Source organism: Gorilla gorilla, chromosome 13 (assembly GCF_029281585.2).
Source record: "Gorilla gorilla gorilla isolate KB3781 chromosome 13, NHGRI_mGorGor1-v2.1_pri, whole genome shotgun sequence".
NCBI classification, from domain to species: domain Eukaryota; kingdom Metazoa; phylum Chordata; class Mammalia; order Primates; family Hominidae; genus Gorilla; species Gorilla gorilla.
In genome coordinates this window covers 14,261,141-14,285,572 of record NC_073237.2, presented here as the reverse complement: position 1 = coordinate 14,285,572, position 24,432 = coordinate 14,261,141, and the positions used below count along the sequence as shown (strand labels likewise).

General features: G+C 37.2%; 1 protein-coding gene and 1 pseudogene across 1 annotated transcript in view; both read left to right on the top strand.

Moving 5' to 3' along the window:
* The window catches only part of LOC129524661 (phosphatidylinositol 3,4,5-trisphosphate 3-phosphatase TPTE2-like), a 39,188-nt gene extending 23,646 nt beyond the window's left edge, over window positions 1-15,542 (top strand). The window contains exons 8-13 of the mRNA XM_055350938.1: window positions 5,310-5,429; window positions 7,078-7,177; window positions 7,324-7,387; window positions 8,118-8,182; window positions 15,064-15,122; window positions 15,428-15,542. Of these exons, the coding sequence (XP_055206913.1) occupies window positions 5,310-5,429; window positions 7,078-7,177; window positions 7,324-7,387; window positions 8,118-8,182; window positions 15,064-15,122; window positions 15,428-15,542 (523 nt within the window). The remainder of the gene's footprint in view (window positions 1-5,309; window positions 5,430-7,077; window positions 7,178-7,323; window positions 7,388-8,117; window positions 8,183-15,063; window positions 15,123-15,427) is intronic.
* Window positions 5,747-5,858, top strand: LOC115933432 (uncharacterized; annotated as a pseudogene).
* Window positions 15,543-24,432: the final 8,890 nt, after the last annotated feature.

Here is a 24,432-nt window from a genome sequence, read left to right as displayed (position 1 = left end):
GCTAGCATCAACACTATCCAGGAAAACATGACCTCACCAAATGAACTAAATAAGACACCAGGGGCCAATCCTGTAGAAACAGAGATATGTGACCTTTCAGACAAAGAAATCAAAATAGCTGTGTTGAGGAAGGAAACTCAAAGAAATTCAAGATAACACAGGGAAGGAATTCATAATTCTATTAGATAAGTTTAACAAAGAGATTGAAATAATTTAAAAGAATCAAGCAGAAATTCTGAAGCCAAAAAATGTAATTGGCATGCCGAAGAATGCATTAGTCTTTTAATAGCAGAATTGATAAACCAGAAGAAAGAATTAATGAGCTTGAAGACAGGCTATTTCAAAATACATAGAGGAGACAAAGGAAAGAATAAAAAACAATGACGCCTGCCTACAGGATCTAGAAAATAGCCTCAAAAGGACAAATATAAGTGGTATTGGCCTTAAAGAGGAGGTGGGGAGTGTAGAAAGTTTATTCAAAGGGATGGTAACAGAACGTCCCAAACCTACAGAAAGATATCAATATCCAAGTACAAGAAAGTTATAAAACACCAAGCAGATGTAACTCAAAGAAGACTACCTCAAGGCATTTAATAATCACAGTCCCAAAGATCAAGGATAAAAAGAGGATCTTAAAAGCAGCAAGAGAAAAGAAACCAATAATATACAATGGCGCTACAATATATCTGGCAGCAGACTCTTTAGTAGAAACGTTTCAGGCCAGGAGAGAGTGGCATGACATATTGAAAGTGCTGAAGGAAAAAAACATTTACCCTAGAACAGTGTATCCAGTGAAAATATCCTTCAAAGTGAAGGGGAAATAAAGACTTTTCCACACAAAAGCTGAGGGATTTTGTCAACACCAGACCTGTCCTAGAAGAAATGCTAAAGGGAGTATTTCAATCAGAAAGATAAGGACATTAGTGAGCAATAAGTAACAACCTGAAGGTATAAAACTCACTGGTAATAGTAGGTATACAGAAAAATGCAGAATGTTATAACACTGTAACTATGATGTATAAACTACTTTTACTCTAAGTAGAGAGACTAAACTATGAGCCAATCAAAAATATTAACTACAACTTTTCAAGACATAGATGGTATAATAAGATATAAATAGAAATAACAAAAAGTTAAAAAATAGGGAGACTAAGTTGTAGAGTTTTTATTAGTTTTCTTTTTACTTGTTTATGAAAACTTATAAGATTAAAATAATGGATTATAAGATAGTATTTACAAGCCTCATGGTAACCTCAAACCAAAAAATATAACAATGGATACACGAAAAATAAAAAACAAGAAACTAAATCATATCACCAGAGAAAATTACCTTCACTAATGAAAGACAGGAAGGAAAGAAGGAAGAGAAGACCCCAAAACAACCAGAAAACAAATAACAAAATGGCAGGAGTAAGTCCTTACTTATCAATAATAACATTGAATGTCAGTGGACTAAACTTTTCAATCAAAAGATAGAGTGGATGAATGGATGAAAGAACAAGACCCATCCAGGTGTGGTGGCTCACGCCTGTAATCCCAGCAGTTTGGGAGGCCAAGGCAGGGAGATCATGAGGTCAAGAGCTACAGACCATCCTGGCAAACATGGTGAAACCCTGTCTCTACTAAAAATACAAAAATTAGCAGGGTGTGGTGGTGCGCACCTGTAGTCCCAGCTACTCAGGAGGCTGAGGCAGGAGAATCACTTGAACCCGGGAGGCAGAGGTTGCAGTGAGCCGAGATGGTGCCACTGCACTCCAGTCTGGTGACAGAGCAAGACTCCAGCTCAAAAATAAATAAAATAAAAAAACCCATTGCTCTGTTGCCTACAGGAAACACTCTTCTCCCATAAAGACACATGTAGGCTGGAAGTGGTGGCTCACTCCCATAATCCCAGCACTTTGGGAGGCAGAGGCGTGTGGTTTACTGGAGGTCAGGAGTTCGAGACCAGCCTGGCTAATATGGTGAAACCCCGTCTCTACTAAAAATACAAAAATTAGCTGGGTGTGGTGCCGGGCACCTGTAATTTCAGCTACTCATGAGGCCGAGGCCAGAGAATCACTTGAACCTGGGAGGCAGAGGTTGCAATGAGCTGAGATCACACCACTGCACTCTAGCCTGGGTGACAGAGTGAGATTCAGTCTCAAAAAGAATAAAAATAAGAACAAAAAACCCAAAAACCAAAACCAAAACCAAAAGCATGCTAATATATCTGATAAATATTGATGCGAAAATCCTCAACAAGATACTAGAAAACTGAATTCAACAATATATGGGAAAGATCATTCATCATGACAAGTGGGATGTGTCTCTGGGATGCAAGGATGGTTCAACATTTGTAAATCAATCAATGCGATACATTATATCCACACAGTAAAGGATAAAAACCATAAGATCATTTCAGTTGATGCTGAAAAAGCATTTGATAAAATTCAACATCCCTTCATGGTAAACACCCTAAAAAAACTGGGTATAGAAGTAACATACCTCAACTTAATAAAAACCGTATAAGACAGACCCACAGTCATTACCGTACTGAATGGGGAAAAAATGAAAAGCTTTTCTCTGCGATCTAGAACACAGTGAGGATGCCCACTTTTACCACCGTTGTTCAACATAGTACCGGAAGTCCTAGCTAGAGCCATTATAGAAGAGAAAGAAAGGGAATAAAAAAAGAAATCCAAATTGGGATGGAAGAAGTAAAATTATCCTTGTGTTTGCAGATGATACATTTTATTTGGAAAATACTAAAGACTCCACCAAAAAAACTATTAGAATTGATAAATTCAGTAAAGTTGCAGGATACAAAATCAATATACAAAAATCAGTAGCATTTCTATATGTCAACAGTGAACCATTTGGAAAGGACATTTAAAAAGTGGTCCTATATACAATAGCCACAAATAAAATTAAATACCTAGAAATTAACCTAACCAAAGAAGTGTAAGATCTTTATAATGAAAATGATAAAACACTGATGAAAGAAATTGAAGAGGACACCAAAAAATGGAAAGAGATTCCATGTTCATGGATTGGAAGAATCAATATTGTTAAAATGTCCATACTATCCAAAGCAATTTACAGATTCAATGCACTCCCTGTCAAAATATGAATGACATTCTTCACAGAAATAGAAGAAACAATCTTAAAATTTATATGGAGCCACAAAAGACCCAGAATAGCCAAAGCTATTCTAAGCAAAAAGAACAAAGCTGGAGGAATCACATTACCTGACTTCAAATTATACTACAGAACTATATAACGAAAACACCATGGCACTGGCATAAAAACAGACACACAGACCACTGGAATAGAATAGAGAACCCAGAAACAAATCCACACACACTTACAGTGAACTCATTTTTCATAAATGTGCCAAGAACATACATTGAACAAAAGACATCTCTTCAACAAATGGTTCTGGGAAAACTGGATATACACATACAGAAGAATGCACCTAGACCCCTACCTCTCACCATATACAAAAATCAAATCAACATGAATTAAAGACTTAAATATAAGACCTCAATGAAACTACTATACTACAAGAGAACATTGGGAAGAATCTCCAGGACATTGGTCTGAGCAAAAATTACTTGGGCTATACCTGACAAGCACAGGCAACCAAAGCAAAAATGGGCAAATGGGATCACATCAAGTTAAAAAACTGCTTCATAGCAGAGGAAACAATTAGCAAAGTGAAGAGACAGCCCACAGAATGGGAGAAAATACTTGCAAACTACCCACCTGAAAAGGGATTAATAACCAGAATATGTAAGGAGCTCAAACAACTCTCTAGGAAAAAATGTAATAATCTAATTTTTTAAATGAGGATAAGATTTGAATAGGCATTTCTCAAAACATACAGATGGTAAACAGGCATATCAAGAGATGCTTGACATGATTGATCATTAGAGAAATTCTCAGTGTAGAAAACTACCATGAGATATCATCTCACCCCAGCTAAAATGGTTTATATCCAAAAGTCAGGCAATAACAAATCCTGACAAAGATGTGAAGATAAGAGAACCCTCATACACTGTTCATGGAAATGTAAATTAGTGGAACCAATTGGAGAACAGTTTGGGGGTTACTCAAAAAACTAAAAATAGAACTACCATATGATCCAGCAATCCCACTGCTGGGTAGATACCCACAAAAAAGGAAATCAGTATATAGAAGAGATATCTGCATTCCCTGTTTGTTGCAGCACTGTTCATAATGGCTAAGATTTGGAAGCAACCTAAGTGCCCATCAACAGATGAATGGGTAAAGAAAATATAGTACATATACACAGGAGAGTATTATTTAGCCATAAAAAACAATAAGATCCTGGCCAAGTGCACTGGCTCATGCCTCTAATCCCAGCACTTTGGGAGGCTGAGGTGGGCAGATCACCTGAAGTCGGGAGATCGAGACCAGCCTGACCAACATGGAGAAACCCCATCTCTACTAAAAATACAAAAATTAGCTGGGTGTGGTGCCGGGCGCCTGTAATCCCAGCTACTCGTGAGGCTGAGGCAGGAGAATCGCTTGAACCCAGGAGGTGGAGGTTGCAGTGAGCCGAAATCACGCCACTGCACTCCAGCCTGGGCAACAAGAGTGAAACTCCATCTCAAAAAAAAAAAAAGAGAGATCCTGTCATTTGGAACAACATGGATGGAACTGGAGATCACTATGTTCGTTAAGTGAAATAAGCCAGGCACAGAAGGATAAACATCACATGTTCTCACTTATTATGTGGCTCTAAAAAAAAAAAAAAAAAAAAATTGAACTCATAGACCTAGAGAGTAGACGGCTGGTCATCAGAGGCTGGGAATGGTAGTAGGGGCTTGGGGGTGGGGAGGTGGGGATGGTTAATGGGTACAAAAAAATAGAATGAGTAACGCCTACTATTTGATAGCACAACAGATTGACCATAGTCAACAATAACTTGATTGTATATTTTTAAATGACTGAAAGAGTGTAATTGGATTGTTTGTAACATGAATGAAAAATGCTTGAGGGGATAGATACCCCATTGTCCACAATGAGTGTGATTATTACGCATTTAGTTATATCTCTTATTATGTTTGAATTGCCATGTTGGTGTTTTAGTCACATATAAGTGTCAAATGATGAATATAATTTTATTGTTTGAAAACTTCCCATGAATGTTATATTTTTCCCTTAGTCTACTCTAGAAAATACATTTTAAATAATTCTTGATAGTAGAATTCTTAATGGGGATGAGTCAATAGTTTGTGGTCTTTAAATATTCCTATCTCTTCTTGCAGGGGGGAATGAACTTATTTTTTTGTTTTATATTACAGGAGACAGCAGTATTTTTCTGACTTATTTAACATTTTAGATACTGCCATCATTGTGATTCTTCTGCTGGTTGATGTCGTTTACATTTTTTTTGACATTAAGTTGCTTAGGAATATTCCCAGGTATGAAACATAAGACTTACCTCTCTTAAAGTTTTTCATTAATTTTAGCATTTTCTGTGCCTTTTATTCTATATAATCTTTTCAACTTCAAATGTTCTCATTCTATACCAAATACATTGCTTTAAAATGAAATGTTTAGGTAAATTCCCACATACTTTGAAACTAAAAGATTGTGATATTTAGGGACCGGTGAAGAGTATACAGGCTAAGTACCATTAATGGAATAAAGAAGATGCAGTACCCCAAAGAAGGACTTTTACTCTTGTACTAACTTTAACTTCTCTACATTTTGAAGTTCTCGTCAAATTCCCATTTGTATCATTTTTTGGCCTTTTGGCTAAGATCAAGTATAATATTATTATCAGTTTAATATCTGCTATATCAAAAAAATTTATATTGAAAACAATTCCCCTCTGTGCTTCAACTACAAATCCCTTACACATAATGTTCTGTCTGGATTTTTCCTACAGCCAAGAGGGAATTTATTTGAGCATACGCAAAATTAGAGTGACTTCAATCATGAGTTTCTAAAAAATAGCAAACAGAACAGAAACTAGGAGATGACACGTGGCAACACAATAGTAGAGTTTTGCAGTATAGTTGTGGTAGAAACAAAGAAAGCTTAGGCAAAGTTAGAAGTGTTAGGGATTGGGAAACTAAAGAGTATATGAAGCCCTGGTGACTCTTTTTTTACTGTGACAATGAGGAAAATGAAAGAGCAAATGTATACTGGGATGTAGATTGTGGCTTCCTAAGCTTGTTCATGGGTCAAATAGCTGGTTTCTTTTTGTACCCTAGCTTCCCTGGACTACAGCTCAGGCCCTAACTAAAAGCATGTTAAGTGATAGGCTTTTGGAGTTATTTGAAAATAACCTCAGCCAACGTGGTCTTCTGACTAGAAACGTCAGCATCACTTGACAGTTTGCTAGAAATATAAGAAGAAAAATACCTTAGGCCCCACCCTGGACCCACTGAATCAGTATCTCTGGGACCCAGCAATCTGCAGCTTAACAAGCTTTTCCAGGTGGCTCTTATTGATGTGTGCCCAAATCAGAGAAGCACCAGTCCAGACCATCAGTTCTCTGCTTTGGTGGTTCTGATGGTAGGGGAGATTCCAGCTAGCACACTTCAGAAGTATCTCAATCTGTTGCCTCCCTGATGTGTAGTAGCAGCTGTAGTGAACATCTGTTAGTCATGGGAATAACAAAGATGAACAAGAATAATCGATTTGTTTTGATGTGGAAAAATTGAAAATGCTAGTCTTAAATCCCAAAATTAAATTTACAGATGCTAAGAGTCTATTGTATCACTATTTCTCTAGACCAGAATTTCTCAGCCTCAGCATTACTGACATTTTGGGCCAGATCATTGTCATAAGAGGGTGGTGAGCAGTTATATTAATTGTAGGGTGTTTAGCAAAATTCCTGGCCTCTATTCACTAGATGTAAGTAACACACAGACACACACACGCACGCACGCCAGTGGTGAAAACCTAAATGCCTCCAGACATTGCCAAATATCCCCCAGGTAGGTAATTGGGGAGAGGAGGGACAATTGCCTCTGGTTAACAACTGCTGCTCTAGACATAGTTTATATTGATAAAATTCTGTTTCTGAAGCAAAAATGGATCTTTTAAATTTATTCTTAGATGGACACATTTACTTCGACTTCTACGACTTATTATTCTGTTAAGAATTTTTCATCTGTTTCATCAAAAAAGACAACTTGAAAAGCTGTTAAGAAGGCGGGTAAGTGGGCAAAACATGCTTATGATTCGCAAAAATATTTTGTGTTTTGGGACCCATTGACAAGGGTTGATATCTATACTATATAATGTTTTTTATTTTTATGTTGATGAGTGTTTCACAAACTAATGATGATTTTAAACTGTCAGGTTTCAGAAAACAAAAGGCGATACACAAGGGATGGATTTGACCTAGACCTCACTTACGTTACAGGTTTGTGACACTTAACCGTTGATTTACTTGTATTACTTCACTTTTTCTTGTAATTGTATTTTTTTGCCTCATCTAAGACACATTCATTCAAAATATTCTTTATTCATGAGGATATATGCTACTGTGATAGTGTGACATATTTGTGGTTTAGCCCTGGCAATGGAAGATCTGCATGTCTTCTCAATTCAGGACTACTCAGTTGCAGCATAGGAACTTGAATGGATTTTCAGCTGACTCCATTTGAGTTTCAATTTATTAACCTCTAGTAGTTATTTCTGAGTCCCAAGGATCCCACAGAGACCTCTTCTTATCCTAGAATCCCAGAGAATGAGGTCAGTGCTTTGTAGATCTCAGGTTTTCTGAGTCAGAGGGCTGCAAAGCACCTTGGGAGTTCCCACCATCACTGGTGCCCAGAAATCTTGGATTTTCTGTGGTATTTAAGATAAGAAATAAATTCGAAGAACAGGGGGAACTTCAGACTGAGGCCATCATAAATACATGGCATACAGTTAGAACTAGTGGAGACTTAAGAACTCCATGGCAGTTTAATGGTCATTGTGTTGTATAATTTGTTATTTGATTATCCTGAGTATTAGCTCTTTTCTGTCAACCTCAATCTTAAAAGGTTTTTTTCTGTGAAAATGGAGTCTGATCTTGTATAAGTTAATTTTTTTGTATGTTATATGAAATCTATAATAATGTTTGTAATAGTGATGATTTTGACTTTTAGAACGTATTATTGCTATGTCATTTCCATCTTCTGGAAGGCAGTCTTTCTATAGAAATCCAATCGAGGTAAGGGTCTTTATCTGACAAATACTCATTTCTTGGTGAATGTAGACTGTGTAGTCATAAGTTTAATACTGACCCAGATATGGCAGTATTCTTTGAAAAATGTACTCTTTCAAGGAAAAAAATCATAAAGGATTGATACCAGTTACAATTGTGCCAGTGGTTACAAACCACCCCAAAACTTACTGGCTTATAACAGCAACTATTTATTTGGCTCATGATACTGTGGTTTGTGAATTTGGTATGGGCTTAACTGTCCAATTTAGGTGCTTGCAGAAAGGATTTCCTGTCTCAACTAAGCTCATTCATGTATCTGTGGGCAGCTACTGGGTCATCTGAGGACTGGCTAGTCTAAAATGACTTGGCTACCCTCGACTGACAGAGCCACTGCATGCTAAATGCACCCCCCAAGGCCCAAGGCCCATCCCATCTGGCACCCACTGCTGCCAACAGCCCCACCCCCTTCACCAGCAGAGCCCCCATTTGCCGCATGCACTTCTAAGGCACTGAGGACTGGCCTGCCTGGTGCCTGCCCTGCTGTTGGCAGTACCCCACAACTAGCAAAGCCACTGCAGCTAGCATGCATATGCCTAAGGCCTGAGAACTAATCTGAATGATGGCTCTCACACCAAGAAAAGCCATACCACTGTCTCCACAAACACTCACCATCAGGCCACTGAGGCACTCACAGACACCACTGAATGCTGATTACAGCCAAAAAAGTCACCTGAAGACTATATTACTGCACCCACCCAGATCCAAAGTCAAAGCACCCTACTCAATGAACACTATAGGAGACAACTATTGGAAAAAGTATTTCTCTGTGAAAACTCCCTAACATTGGAAGAGGCAACTGTTCCCCCAGATGTGCAAAAATCAGTTTAGGGCCACAAGAAACGTGAAAAGCAAGGAAACATTACACCTCCAAAGAAACACCATAATTCCCCATTAACAGACCCTAAATTTAAAGAGTATATCAAATGGCTAAGAAGGAATTCAAAATAATGATCTTAAGGAAACTATGAGATACAGAGAATACAGATAGACAAATCAATGAAATTAGAAAAACAATTTATGATCTTATGAGAAATTCAACAAGGATATATATATATATCATTAAAAACCAGACACAGATTGTGGAGCTGAAGAATTTAAGGAATAAAATAAAAATACAATCAAGAGTCCAGGTGAAGTGGTTCACACCTGTTATCCCAGCACTTTGGGAGGCCAAGGCAGTGGATCACTTGAGGCCAGGAGTTCAAGACAAGCCTGATTAACATGGTGAAATCCTGTCTCTAAAAAATACAAAAATTAGTTGGGTTTGGTGGTGCATGCCTGCCATCCAAGCTACTTGGGAGGCTGAGGCACAAGAATTGCTTGAATCCAGGAGGTGGAGGTTGCAGTGAGCCAAGATTGTGCCACTGCACTCCAGCCTGGGTGGCAGAGTGATACCCTGTCTCAAAAAAAAAAAAAAAAAAAAGAGCTTTAAAAACAGACGTGGGAGAGATATGGCCAAAATCTAGGAAGCTCAAAGGTTCTCAAATAGATTCAACCCAAAAAGGTCTTCTCTGAGGTGCATAGTAGTCAAAAGTCAAAAAGAGGGAATATTCATCAGGTGAGGTGTCTCACACCTGTAATCCCAGCACTTTGGGAGGCTGAGGCTGGTGGGTCACTTGAGGCCAGGAGTTCAAGGTGAGCATGGCCAACATGAAGAAACCGCATTTCTACTAATAATACAAAAAAATTACCTGGGTGTGGTGGTGTGAACCTGTAGTTCCAGTTACTTGGGAGGCTGAATCACGAGAATTGCTTAAACCCAAGAGGTGGAGGTTGCAGTGGGCCAAGATCACACCACTGCACTACTGCCTGGGTGACAGAGCAAGACTGTATCCAAAAAAAAAAAAAAAAAAAAGGAAATGTTAAAAACAGCAAGAAAAAAGCATCAAGTCACATATAAGGGAAACTCCATTTGATTAGCAGTGGATTTCCCAGTGGAAACTTTACAGGTCAGTAGACAATAAGATGGGATGATATATTCAAAGTACTGAAGGAAAAAAAAAAACAACTGTCAACCAAGAATACTATACCTAGTAGAGCTATCCCCTAGAAATGAGGGAGAAATAAAGTATTTCCTATACAAGCAAAAACTGAAGGAATTCATTCCCACTAGACTGAACTTACAAGGACTGCTTAAAGTGGTTCTACGTCTGGAAGCAAGAGGATGATTACCATTGTCAAAACACACAAACGTGTAAAACTCACCTGTAGTGCAGATATACACATGAGAAAGAGAAAAGAATCAAACTTTGTCACTACAGAAAGTGACCAAACCACAAAGATTAAAAAAAAAAAAGGTGAAGAAAAGAACAAAGGATATACAAAACAACCAGAAAAAAATGAAGAAAATGACAGGATAAAACCTAATCTATTAATAGTAACCTTGAATGTAATGTAAACAGATCAAATTCCCAATTAAAAGATACAGAGTTGCCTGCCAAGATTTAAAAAAAAAAAAAAAAAAGACCAAACTGTATGCTGCCTACAAGAAACTAACTTCACCTGTAAAGGATCATACAGACTGGAAGTGAAGGGATAGAAGAAGATATTCCAGGCAAACAGAAAACAAAAGCGAGCAGAGGTAGCCATACTTATCAGATAAAAACAGACTTTAAGTCAAACTGTATGAAGAGACAAAGAAGGTCATTGTATAATAATAAAGAGATCAACTTAGCAATAAGATAGAATAATTGTAAATATGTATGTACCCTACACTAGAGCACTCAGATAAACAAGGCAAATATTTTTAGGTCTAAAGGGAAAGATAGACTCCAATGCAGTAACAGTTGGGGCCTTTAGCACCCCACTCTTAACCACTGGACAGATCATCTAGACAGAAAATCAACAAAGAAATATCAGATTTCAGCTTACAGATAGGAATAAGTTCTGGTGTTCTGTAGTGCTTTAGGGTGACTACAGTTAACAATAATTTATTGTATATTTTTAAATAGAGAGGATGTTGTGTTCCCACACAAAGAATGATAAATATTTGAGGTGATAGATATGCTGATTATCCTGATTTGATCATTACACATTGTATACAAGTATTGAGATATCCGTCTCTACCTTATAAATATGAACAAGTATTATGTGTCAATTAAAAATATTTTTAAAGAATGAAGGAAACAGATTTTTTAAATGAAAGGAAAGAATATTACCTGACTTGGCTGAATGGTCCCATGTGGTCTCTCGTTCTCCAGTAGGCTACTTCAGGCCTGTTCACATGATGGCAGAGGCAAGAGTCTGAGGAGCGGCAACAAAACAATGCAAATCCTCTTTAGGCCCAGGCTCAAAATTATATATTAATTCTATCCCATTTTATTGGACAATGCAAGTTACACTACCAGTCTGGATTCAAGGAGTAGAAAATAAACTCCAACTCTTGATGGAAGGAATTATAAAGAATTGTGGCCGTTTTTGATAGTCTACCATAGGGAAGAAAGATGGGGATGCCATAACCCAAAATGTGTTTTCTTAGGTTGAGATCCTAAATTATAGTCGGGGCATATTGCTTTAGGCTCTGTGGATGACTAAATTAATTTCAAACATATAATGCTGTTTACTGTGAAATGCCAGCTTGAAAGGATCATTGTTTAATTTTATGTAATTTACAATATTTATTATACCTCAATAAAAGTATAACTATCTAGGGCTGGTATCAGTTGCCGAGAGGTGGAAGGAGTACCTCTCTGCAGTGTGTTAGCTCAGTTCTGAACAGGACAGGGCTGCAAGTTCAGCTACTTCCCAGAAAATGTCCTGGATACCTGGCCTGAGTCATCATCCCATGACTAGAGAACGTGGACGGATTGTTTTATCAAGAAACTAGTGATAAACCAAGGGCTATAGGAATTAAGAACTAGGGCTAAAAAAGAAATGTTTAGAGTGATGCAAGATGGCCAATTAGAAGCAGCTGCAGTCTGCAGTGCTCACGAAGAATGAAAAGGGGCGAGGGAATTCAGCACCTTCAACTGAGATAACCAGGTTCTCACATTGGGACTGACTGGATGAACAGGTTGACCAATGGAGAATGAAGACAAGCAGGCAGGGAGTGCGATGGCCCAGCTGGGGGCGGCATGGAGCCAAAGGAACCCCCACTCCCAGCCAAGGGAAGCTGTGAGTGAGTGTGCAGTCCTGCCCGGGAAACCGTGTTTCTCTCATGGATCTTTGCAAGCCGTGGATCAAGAGATCCCCTTGTGAGCCCATGCCACCAGGGCTGTGGGTCTGATACACAGACCTGGATGGAGTCTGGGCACATCAGCTGCTCAGGCACACACAGAAACCCAGGAGTTTTACACACTCTAGCCCCGGGGATCTTCAGCACAGTGGGAAATCTGTCCATACGTATCTCTGGGAAGGGGGCTGAATCCAGGGAGCCAGACAGCATCATTCTGCAGGCCCCATTTCCTTGACACCTCACAAGTTAAGTCCCACTGGCTTGGAATCCTAGCCTGCCAACAGCAGCAGGTTGGAATCCACCTCAGATGGGTCTGAGTTCCCGGGGAGGTGGGGAGAGGCAGCCAGCATCACTGTGGTTCATAGACTCAGCCACTCCAGCCTGCCAGCTATGGAGAATACAGACAGTCTGGACAAGGAAGAGTTCCCCATGACACAGCACAGCTGGCTTGCCAGATCATGACCAGACTACCTCTTTAAGCAGGACCACAATCCATTCCTCTTCACTGGGCAGGAATCCCTGTAGGGGCTTTAACCACTCCAGCAACGGTTCTATGGACAGAGCTTTGATCTCTCCCTGAAATGGAGCTCCTGGTGGGAGGGGCAGCTGCCACCTCTGCAGTTTGGTCAACTCAGCCACTCCAACCTGCTGGCTTTGGAGAATACAGGTGGTCCGGAGGAGGAAGGATCCCTCACAGTGCAGCACACCTGCTCTACCCCAAAGCAGCCAGACTGTTTTTTTGGATGGGTCCCTGATCCCATGCCTCCTGACTGGGTGAGAATGCCCAACAGGGGTCTCCAGCCACCTCTTGCAGGTATGTGCGGGCTGGCTACAGGTCAGTATCCCCCTGGGATGGAGCTTCCAAAGGAAGGAGCTGGCTGCCATCTTTGCTGTTTCTCAGGCTTCACTGGTAATATCTCCTTCAGAGTCTATGAGGAACCTAAATTTACAAGAAAAACACAACCCCATTAAAAAGTGGGCAGAGGATCTGAACAGACACTTCCCAAAAGAGACATGCATGCAGTCAACAAAAATATGAAAAAAAACTCAACATCACTGATCATTAAAGAAATGCAAACAAAACCACAATGAGATACCATCTCATGCCAGTCAGAATGGCTACTATTAAAAAGCCAAAAAATAACAGATGCTGGGAAGGTTGCAGAGAAAAAGAAATGCTGTTGGTGGGTGTGTAAATTAGTTCAAGCCATGTGGAAGACAGTGTGGCAATTCCTCAAAGACCTAGAGGCAGAAATACCATCAGACCCAGCAATCCCATTATGGGGTATATACCCAAAGGAATATAAATCATTGTCTTATAAAAATACATGCATGCACACATATGTTCATTGCAGCAGTATTCACAAGAGCAAAGACATGGAATCAACCTAAATGCCAGTCGATGATAGATTAGATAAAGAAAATATGGTACATAGAGCGGGACATCTGGCTTCTGAGCGGGAACCTTTGTAGTGCCAGTGATGAAAGAGAGAATTAAATATGGGTGATGCTGAGAAAGGCAAGAAAATTTTTGTTCAGAAGTGTGCCCAGTGCCACACCGTGGAAAAGGGAAGCAAGCACAAGACTGAGCCTAATCTCCATGGTCTCTTCAGGTGGAAGACAGGTCAGGCCATTGGATTATCTTAACATAGAGATTGATAAGAACAAAGCCATCACCTGGGGGGAGGATACACCTGAAGTATATAAAACTATTTATCCTTGCCTCCCCCACTATGCAGATTCAGAGTGTTCATCTTTTTGACTTATTATTTCCTCTTAACAGAGATAGCCAGTTTAATAAATGGATGACTTTGATACCTTCATTTTATTTTTCTCAATATTAAGCCAGTAAACATTGCTCTGAGGGTACCATACTAATCAGTTTTAAAATTTTGTGTCATTTTTGTTGTTGCACAGAGATATATACGTATGTGTGTGTATGTTTCAGAAAGATGTATTTACTGAAAGTTGGATTCATATAGTGGTATTGATTGTATTTTAAATTATAACTACTATTTGTTTTTCATTTTAAAGGTTATACATATATACATATATATATATACACACACACTTATAGGTACACATATATCTTCATTTAAAAAAATAAAGAGAACAAATGAGCCAAAAAAGTCTCCATATTGTTACCAGTTGTTTAAAATTTGATATGTTTATCTTTTTCTATCACACATACACACAATCATACTATATACTTTTTGCATTTATTTGTTTACATGGTGCTTAGATAGACTGTAATATGCAGATCACTCTCTAAAGATGTATCTATTCAGAATTAAATTTAAATAAGAACGAATATGAATTAGATTTAAACAAGAACCATATTAACTGTGAATTAATGATTTAGAACAAATTACTTAAAGTTAGTTAACCAGCTAATTTACTTATCTGATAGCTTTAAACAGTGTGTATTTACAATAGAGACTCATCTGAGTAGGCAAACATACTTGTGGACTATTTGAAAAATCACAGTGGATTAGAACTTGAAATTTGCATACCCTCTTATTCCCTGAATCTCCCCTAGAAGATGCTAGTGAGAGACAAACTAATAAATGTAATAACCATTTTAGGTTCCCCCTAGGAAATAGCTTATGTTGGTGCCATGTAAATATGTAAGATATGTGTTTGTCTTTTTTAGGAAGTTGTGCGGTTTCTAGATAAGAAACACCGAAACCACTATCGAGTCTACAATCTGCAGTATGTACATTACTCTATATTTTGCTACTGTAGATAGAAAACAGATTACTGTACGTAAGAAGATGATTTTGTTTTTTAGATTGCATTTAATCATAAGTATTTGGTAGTGGCAAGGAATGAATTTAAAAATCCCCATCTTGGACTGGCCCCATTTAGTAGAAGGAGTTAGCCCAGCAGCACAAAGTACCATATGAAGGATGTGGCTTTGGCAGGACCAATGAGGCTGCAGTGGAAGCAAACCATTTTAGGGAAGATCTGTTCTAGCGATATTAGGTTTAGGAAAATCTTTCTGTTTTTCTTGCCAGATTGCATTATGAGGACATAGACAATTTAACAAATGAGTCTTCTGACCCATCAGCAGTGGCATGTGATGAGAGCAAGGGTCTAGATGGGAAAAAAGCAAAACACTGTAGAAAATAGGTTGTAACCCAGTTTAATACCCTGTCTCTCTTGATTTTTTCCTCTACCTGTATACTCAATAGACATTTTCAGGGGGCAAACATTCTGGTCAGCTACATTTGCCTCGTGTGGTTTCTAACTACCCTGAAATAATATAATGAATAGTCTGCTAGAAAGTTAAAAATTATACCTATTAAACAAAAATAAGTTGAGTTTAGGTTATATGAGATGGATAAACCACTACCATCCTTACATTTTTGAAACGCTTGCGTTTATTTTAGAGTGGCAGGAGCAACTTGGAAAGCTCTTTTTGAAGATAGATAAGGAATTCTAATAAGATATGTTAACTTACTCATAACTTCCTCATTTATCATGTTATTCCCTATAGAGATATGACATACATGTTATTTATTTTAGGTGAAAGAGCTTATGATCCTAAGCACTTCCATAATAGGGTCGTTAGAATCATGATTGATGATCATAATGTCCCCACTCTACAGTAAGTTTTATGCTAAATTGACTATCAGAAGAGGGCTAAATATATTGGGCTTGATTTTTTGAAAATATTTTAACTAAAAATCTTAAACTTGAAATCAGTCAGATGGTGGTTTTCACCAAGGAAGTAAATGAGTGGATGGCTCAAGATCTTGAAAACATCGTAGCGATTCACTGTAAAGGAGGCACAGGTAATAGCATTTTCCTTTTTATTTCTCCATTTCTAAAGATATGTAAATATACATAAAGTACAAGAACAAGATACGTATTGCTATTAATATGTATTAATAATTGTTAGCATTTTTAAATATTAGCTCCAAGACTGAAAGAAGGGAAGTAGAAAGGAAAGAGGAGAGGAGGAAGGGTAGGAGATAGGGAGAGGATAAGGAAGGGAAGAAAGTAGGAAAAAAGAACTAAGGAAGGTTGAGCATATTTTCCCTTGTTTTACTAGTATTTGGATTTCTTTATTTTTGGTTTGCCAGTTTATATCTCTCAAAATACAAACAGTCTTTAATTTTAGAATATCAGAGTACTTTTATTTAAGGCTGATCTTTTTTATTTTTAAATTAACAAATAAAGAACCAATATATTTATGGTGTACAACATGATGTTTTGATATACGTAAACATTGTGAAATGGCTAAATCAAGCTAATTAACATATGCATTACTCCACATATTTTTGTGTGAGAACATTTAAAATCTACTGTCTCAGCAATTTTCAAGTATACATGATTATTAACTGTGGTCACTATGTTGTACAATAAATTTCCTGAACTTATTCTTCCTGTCTAACTGAAATTTTGCATCCTTTAATCAACATCTCAGGCTGGGCACAGTGGCTCACACCTGTAATCCCAGCACTTTGGGAGGTTGAGGCAGGTGGATCACATGGTGAAGCCCCATCTCTACTAAAAATTACAAAACATTAGCCAGGTGTGGTGGCATGCACCTGTAATCCCAGCTACTCGGGAGGCTGAGGCAGAAGAATCGCTTGAACCTGGGAGGCAGAGGTTGCAGTGAGCTGAGATCGCACCATTGCACTCCAGCCCGAGCAACAAGAACAAAACTCCATCTAAAAAAATAACAATAATCATAAAGTAAAAACCAACATCTTCACAATCCCCCAAGTTTTGTCTCCCCAGCCCCTGGTAACCACCATTCTACTCTCTGCTTCTATGAATTTGACTTTTTTAGATTCCACAAATAAGTGAGACATGCAGTATTTGTCTTTCTACGCCTGGCTTATTTCACTTAGCATAATGTTCTCCAGGTTCGTCCGTATTATCTCGAGTGACAGGATCTCCCCTAAGGCTGAATAGTGTGCCTTTAATTATATGTACCATATATTATTTATCCATTTATCCACTGATGACATTTAGATCGACTCCATAGCTTGGGTATTATGAATAATGCTGCAGTGAACATGGGAGTGCAGATTTCATTTCCTTTGGATATATACCCAGAAGTGGAATCTCCAAATCATATGGTAGTTCTATTTTTGGTTTTTTGAGGAATCTCAGTGCTGTTTTCCACAATAACTACTAATTTACATTCACACCAACAGCGTACAAGGGGGTTCCCTTTTCTCTTCATCCTCACCAACTCTTCTTTTGTCTTTTTGTTAATGACCATCCTAACAGGTGTGAGGATATCTCTTTGTGGTTTTAATTTGCTTTTCCCTGATGATTAATGATGTTTAGCATTTTCTCATTATACCTCTTGGCCATTTGTGTGTCTTCTGTTGAGAAATATCTTTTCAGGTTCTTTGCCCATTTTCTAGAGAAGTAACTTATTCTCTTGCTATTGTGTTGTCTGAATTCCTTTTTTAAAAAATCTGTTAACCTATTATCGAATGTATGCTTTGTAGATATTTCTCCCATTCTGTAGGTTGTCTCTTTACTCTATAAATATTTCCTTTGCTGTGCAAAAGCGTTTTAGTTTGATACAGTATCATTTGTCTACTTTTTCTTTCGTTGCCTATGCTTTTCAGTCATATCCAAAAACATCTTGGCCCAGACCAATGTCAAGAAGATTTTCACCTATCTTTTCTTCTAGTAGTTTTCCAATTTCATGTTTCACAGTTAAGCATTTACTTTGAGATGATTTTTGTATATTGGGTGAGATAGGTTGCAATTTCATTTTTCTGCAAGTGGATATTCAGTTTCCCCAGTATTGTTCATTGAAGAGACTGTCCTTTCCCCATCTTGGATTCTTGGCACCTTTGTTGAATATCAGCTGAGTATAAATGCATGGATTTTTTCTCGGCTTTGTATTCTGTTCCATTGGTCTATATGTCTGTTTTTGTTCCAGTAATATTTAAGGTTGTTCTTAAACTTTGTGAGAACATTTTAGATTAAGGGAGCCAACAGAGATGCTATATCAAAAATTATACTGGAATTTTTATAGTGTAATGATACGAAGAAGTTGACATTGGTGGGGTGAAAATGGGGAAAAAAAGCCATTTGTAAATCCAACCAATTTAAGTTTAGTTAGATTTTCTCTCATTCAGGTTTAGGCTTTAAATAATCATCTAAGCATATTTCACAAATTTTGACAAACATAAATAATTACATTTTTAGTGGGCTGTAAATCAATTTTTATATCAAATTCCAGGAAAACATAGCACCATCAACTGACTTATATAATTCAGTAAAATCAAGTTTTAGTCTTATTGACTAGTTTCAAGCCCATCAGTTAAAATACAGGTTCTGTGTTTAGCTGTATATTAGTTAATATACAGGTTCTGGGTTTAGCTCTACAGGTTGGAATATTGTATATAAACTGGCAATTTACAGTACCATAGTTAAGAATATAGAGGTTGAATCATTTGAAATTGCCAGTTTTTAACCATCTTTTGCTTTAAAAATGGCCATTTCACATTGTCCAACCTAAAATGTTATTATTAAAGAAGTCAGCATCAGTTTTCTATTAACTAATGCTAATTCCTTGCTTGAGGAAAACAATCATTTCAAATTTGACTTTTTTTCTTTTTTGCTGAGAGGGGGTTTACATTATTCTGTGTTCACATAATATTTTGTTGATTTTGTTAGAGGTTGTTTAGAGGGCTAATATTCAGCTGGTATGTACGAGAGCAGCCTCTTTTTTATGTGTTCATTCATATTAGTCTTGCTATCTTCTGGTTGGTTGCTGCCTGCAGGTTACCAGTAGCATCATGATAGTAAAAATATTTTATATTGATTTATAGGAGTTCTTTAAAGAATCTGAATGCCAATTTTTCTTAGTATTATAATTATATTCTCCCCACATGTTGCCTTTTAAATTTGATTGTGATTTATTTTGTTGTACAAAAGTTTGTAAATTTTTGTTTTGTTTTGAGACATGATCTCACTGTGTCACTCAGGCTGGAGTGCAGTGGCACGATCTCGGCTCATTGCAGCCTGAACCTCCCGGGGTTCAAGCGATCCTCCCATCTCAGCCGCTCTGAGTAAGTGGGACTACAGGTGAGCGTCACCATGCCTGGCTAATTTTTGTATTTTTTATAGAGACAGGGTCTCACTGTGTTGTCCAAACTGGTCTCGAACTCCTAGACTCAAGTGATCCACCCACCTCAGCTTCCCAAAGTGCCGGGATTACAGGCATGAGCCATCATGCCTGGAGAGAAGTTTGTAATTTTGAATATAGTAAAATTTGTTTTTCTATGTGTGTGTATATATTTCACGCTTTTCTGTCATGTTTATGAAATTCACCCCCCTATACTGATGTAGTAAAGATATTCCACATTTCTTCAAAAATATTCAAGTTCCATTTTCAATATTTGGGTCTTTAATCTAATTGGAAGTTGGGGGAAGTGTTTTTTTCATATAGATAGCCAATTGTCCTAACACCATCAATTGCGTGCTGTTTTGTTCTCCATTAATTTGTAATCCCTCTCAGTAATATACCAAGTTTCTATAAATATTCAAAACTGCTCCTAAGTTCTCTCTACCACACTTTTGTAATTATTGTAGCTTTATAATGTGGTTTGATAAAGGCATAATTGTCTTGCTCTTCTTGGAACTTTATTGTTACATTCAATTTTAAAATCATTTTGTGAAGCGCCATAATAAAACATTTTTAGGATTTTTATTGGAACTACATTGAATTTATAGATTAACTTGAGAGAAGTGACAACTTTGCGATATTGAGTTGTACATGTGAGTCATCTTGTTCATTCTTTAATAATATTTTATACTTTTTTAATCATGTCTTTGCACATCTTTTCAAATATTCATTCTTGCACAAATTGTGACTGAAAATGGAATCTCTTTCTTTCTATTACATTTGGGTTGTTTCCAATTTTTATTGTGATAAATTATGTTTTTTGTTTTTTTGTTTTGAGATTAAGTCTCACTCTGTCACCCAGGCTGGAGTGCAGTGACATGATCTCAGTTCATTGCAACCTCCGCCTCCTGGGTTCAAGCAATTCTCATGCCTGAGCCTCCAGAGTAGCTGGGATTACAGGCGTCCACCACCACACCCAGCTAATTTTGTATTTTTAGTAGAGATGGGGTTTTGCCATGTTGTCCAGGCTGGTCTCAAATTCCTGACCTCAAGTGATGTGCCTGCCTCTGCCTCCCAAATTGCTGGGATTACAGGCATGAGCCACCGTGCCTAGCCCAATAATACTGCTTTTAAAAATACACGTTTCTTGTTGCACATGTGGCCACATTTTTGTTGAATGTATACCTCAGACTAAAATTGTTCTGTCTTAGGGTAATGAATCTTGAACTTTATTTGATAATGTCACCTGTTTTCTAAAACAGTTGTACCAATTTTTACTCCACTGGTATTGTAGACTTCAAGCATTCCATATCTTCCCCAATACTTGCAATTCTGAGTATTTTTATCTTTAGCCTTTGGGTGTTTGTGTGATGGCATCTTGTGGTGGTGATCATTTGCATTTCTGTAATTAATAAGATTGAGGAAGTTTTTTTTAAGATTAAGTATCTGGATATCCTTTTTTGTAAAGTAACTTTTTAATTTTCTTAACCACTTTTCTCCTGGATTATTCATCTTTTTTCTCCTGATTGTAGTTCTTTGTGTATTCTGATTTCAGTTCTGTTATTGGTCATAAATGTATTTCAAGAAAGCTTTTCTGCTCTGTGATTTGCCTTTTCTGTCTCTCAGGAGTAGCTTTTGGTTAACAGAAGTTCTTAGTTGTATTACCATCATAGGTATCATGCTTTCCCTTTATAAAGTTTGTGTTTTTGTGTCCTGATTAAGAAAATTTTCCTTGAGTTTAAAGGACATTTTACTACTGTATTTTCTTCGGGAAGGTTCATTCCTTTTAAAATTGATCTATGTGTGTGGTGTGAGGAAGGCGTCAGGTTTCATCTTTTTTCATGTATGGCTATCCAGTTATTCCAGCACACTGGTTCAGAAGATTTTCATTTGTTTACTACCCTGAGGAACATGAATCTGTTTCTGACCTTTCTCTTCTGTTCATTGATTTTTCATCTGTGTGCCAATAGCACAACTATCTTACTGTAGCTTTCTAATATATCCTCATCATCTTCTTCTTATTCTTCACAATTGTTTGGGTATTTTAGGTCATCTATATTTCCATATAAATTTGGGAATCAACTAGTCAAGTTACACACACTGGGTAGAAATTTGTTTGGAATTGCATTGAATTTATAGACTGGGGAGAATTGAATCTTTACAATATTGACTCATCCAACCCATGAACAGAGGTATTCTCTCATTTAATTAGGTCCTCTTCAATTTCTCTTTACAATGCTTTCTCATTTTCTGTATAGAAAGCTTGCATATTTTTGGTGAGATTTATTCTTAGATTTTTTTTGTGGTTATTTAAATGATATCCCTTTAAAATGTTTATTTTCTAAATGTTTTTTGTTGTTTTAAATGCACTTCATTTTATTTATTAATCTTGCAGTTAGCAACTTTCCTAAACTCACTTTTTTTTTTTTTTTTTTGAAGCAGTCTCATTCTGTCACCCAGGCTGGAATGCAGTGGCATGATCATGGCTCACTACAGCCTCAACCTCCCTGGGCTCAGGTGATCCTCCTATATCAGCCTCTTGAGTAGCTAGCACTGCAGGCAGGTGCCACCATGCCCAGCTAATTTTTTCATTTTTTTGTAGAGATGGGGTTTCGCTATGTTGCCCAGGTTGGTCTCAAACTTCTGTGCTCAAGTGATCTGCCAGCCTCAGCCTCCCAAAGTGCTAGGACTGCAGGCCTGAGCCACCATGCCCAGCCTAAACTCACTTATTAGTTCTACTAATTTATCTATAGATTCTTTTGGATTTTATGGTACATGATTACATCATATGAAAATAATAAATTATACTTTTTCCATTTCAGTCATTCATCTCCCCTATCACTGGCTAGAACATTCAGTACAGTGTAGAATTAGAAGTGGCAATAGCAGCCATCAACATACAGTTCCATTATCAAAGGAAAAGCTTTCAACATCTCTCCAAATGCTTTGCGAGTGTGTGTGTGTGTGTGTGTGTGTGTGTGTGTGTGTGTGTATTAGTGACCATTTATCGATTAAGAAATTCCTTGGCTGGGCGCCTTGGCTTACACCTGTAATCCCAGCACTTTGGGAGGCCCAGTGGGGGCAGATCACTTGAGGCCAGGAGTTTAAGACCAGCCTAGGCAACATGGTGAAACCCTGTCTCTACTAAAAAATACAAAAATTTGCCAGGTGTGGTGGCACATGCCTGTAATGCCAGCTACTCCGGCTGAGGCACGAGAATCACTTGAAACCAGGAGGCAGAGGTTCCAGTGAGCCAAGATCGCACCACTGCTCTCCAGCCTGGATGACAGAGTAAGACTCTGTCTCAAAAAATGAAACAAAAAAAAAAAAAAAGAAAGAAGGAAAAAAGAAATTCGTTTAGCTTGCTAAGAGTTTTTTTAAATCATGAATGGATGTTGAATTCTTAAAGATTTTTCTGAATCTTTGAGATGATAATTTTTCTACTTTATCCTATAAATAAATGTGGTTAATTACATTGATTAAATGGTAAACCGACATGTTTCTGGAATAAATGTAATTTAGTTGTGCTGTATTATTTTGTTAAATACTTATTAAATTATTTTATTATTAAATTGCTGGATTCTGTCCGTTAATATTTTGTTTAGGATTTTCAAATTCATGTCGTCTGAGCGATTGGTTATAATTTTCCTTTCTCATAGTTTTTTCAAATCTTGGCTTCGTAAAGTGAGTTAAATTTCATTTTCTCTGTTTTTATTCTCTGGGTAAATTTATGTATGCTGATTTTTTTCCTTCTTAAGTGTAAAGTGAAATTCACCAGTGAACGCACATTGGCCTAGAGTTTTCTCTGGAGAGGTCTTTAAATTATGGCTCAATTCCCTATATAGAATGTTTTTATAATTTTATTTCTTTTGCCCATTTTGGTAGATTATAGTTTTCCCAGCATTTGTCCATTTAATCTAACTTTGCAAATTGTCTTGACATCAAATTGTTCACAATATCATTTTACCATTTTAGCGTCTGCAGAGATGTTCCCTTTTTTATTCCTGACTTTGCTTTCTTGGTGCCTTCTCCCCTTTTTTCTTCTGAGTAGTCGCACCAGGGATTTATCAATTTTACTAGCCTTTTAAACGAACCAAGTTTTTGGCCTATTTGTGGTCTCTATTTTTTACTTATTTTTTATTTCATCAATTACTATTATATTTAGTACTTTCTTCTGTACTCCTTGGATTAATTTGTTCTTTTCCTGACTTCTTGACATGGATAATTCTTAGAGTGTCAACCACTATCTTTTCTATTTACCATTTAAGGCTACAAGTTTTCCTCTAAGAATTGCTTTAGTTTCGTCCCATAAATTTTTATTTTCAGTGTTTTTATTTTACTTAGTTCAAACTATGTTCCAACTTTGTGCTTGTTTTTTTTTTGACCCATGAGTTATGTAGAAGTATACTTCCTTATTTCCAAACATATGAGAATTTTGTATTTATCTTTAAATTTTTGATTTCTGATTATATTGTGTGGTGGACACAGAACATACTATGTATTTTTTTTTTTTTTTAGTTCTTTGAAATTTGTTTAGACTTGCTTAATGGCCCAGAATTTGGTCGATATTGTCAAATGTTTTCTGTACATTTGAAAAGAACATGTATTATGCATTGTTGAGAACAGTGTTCTATGTACATCTATTTTATTTAACTCTTCTGTTTTCCTACTGACATTCTGTTTCCATTCGATTGAATTTTAATAATATAATTCTTTCCTTCTCACCGTCTGTCATTACCTTGGAAGTCATATACTCTTTTTCTATGTTTTTAGTAATTACTGTAAAGATTTCAACCTGCATCCTTGATTTACCTATTAATTTTTATGTTGAGCCTGCATCTAGAAATCTTCCTGAATTCTCTCATTAGATTACGGAGTTATTCTAAAGATTTACTTACTACACTGACTTTCTAC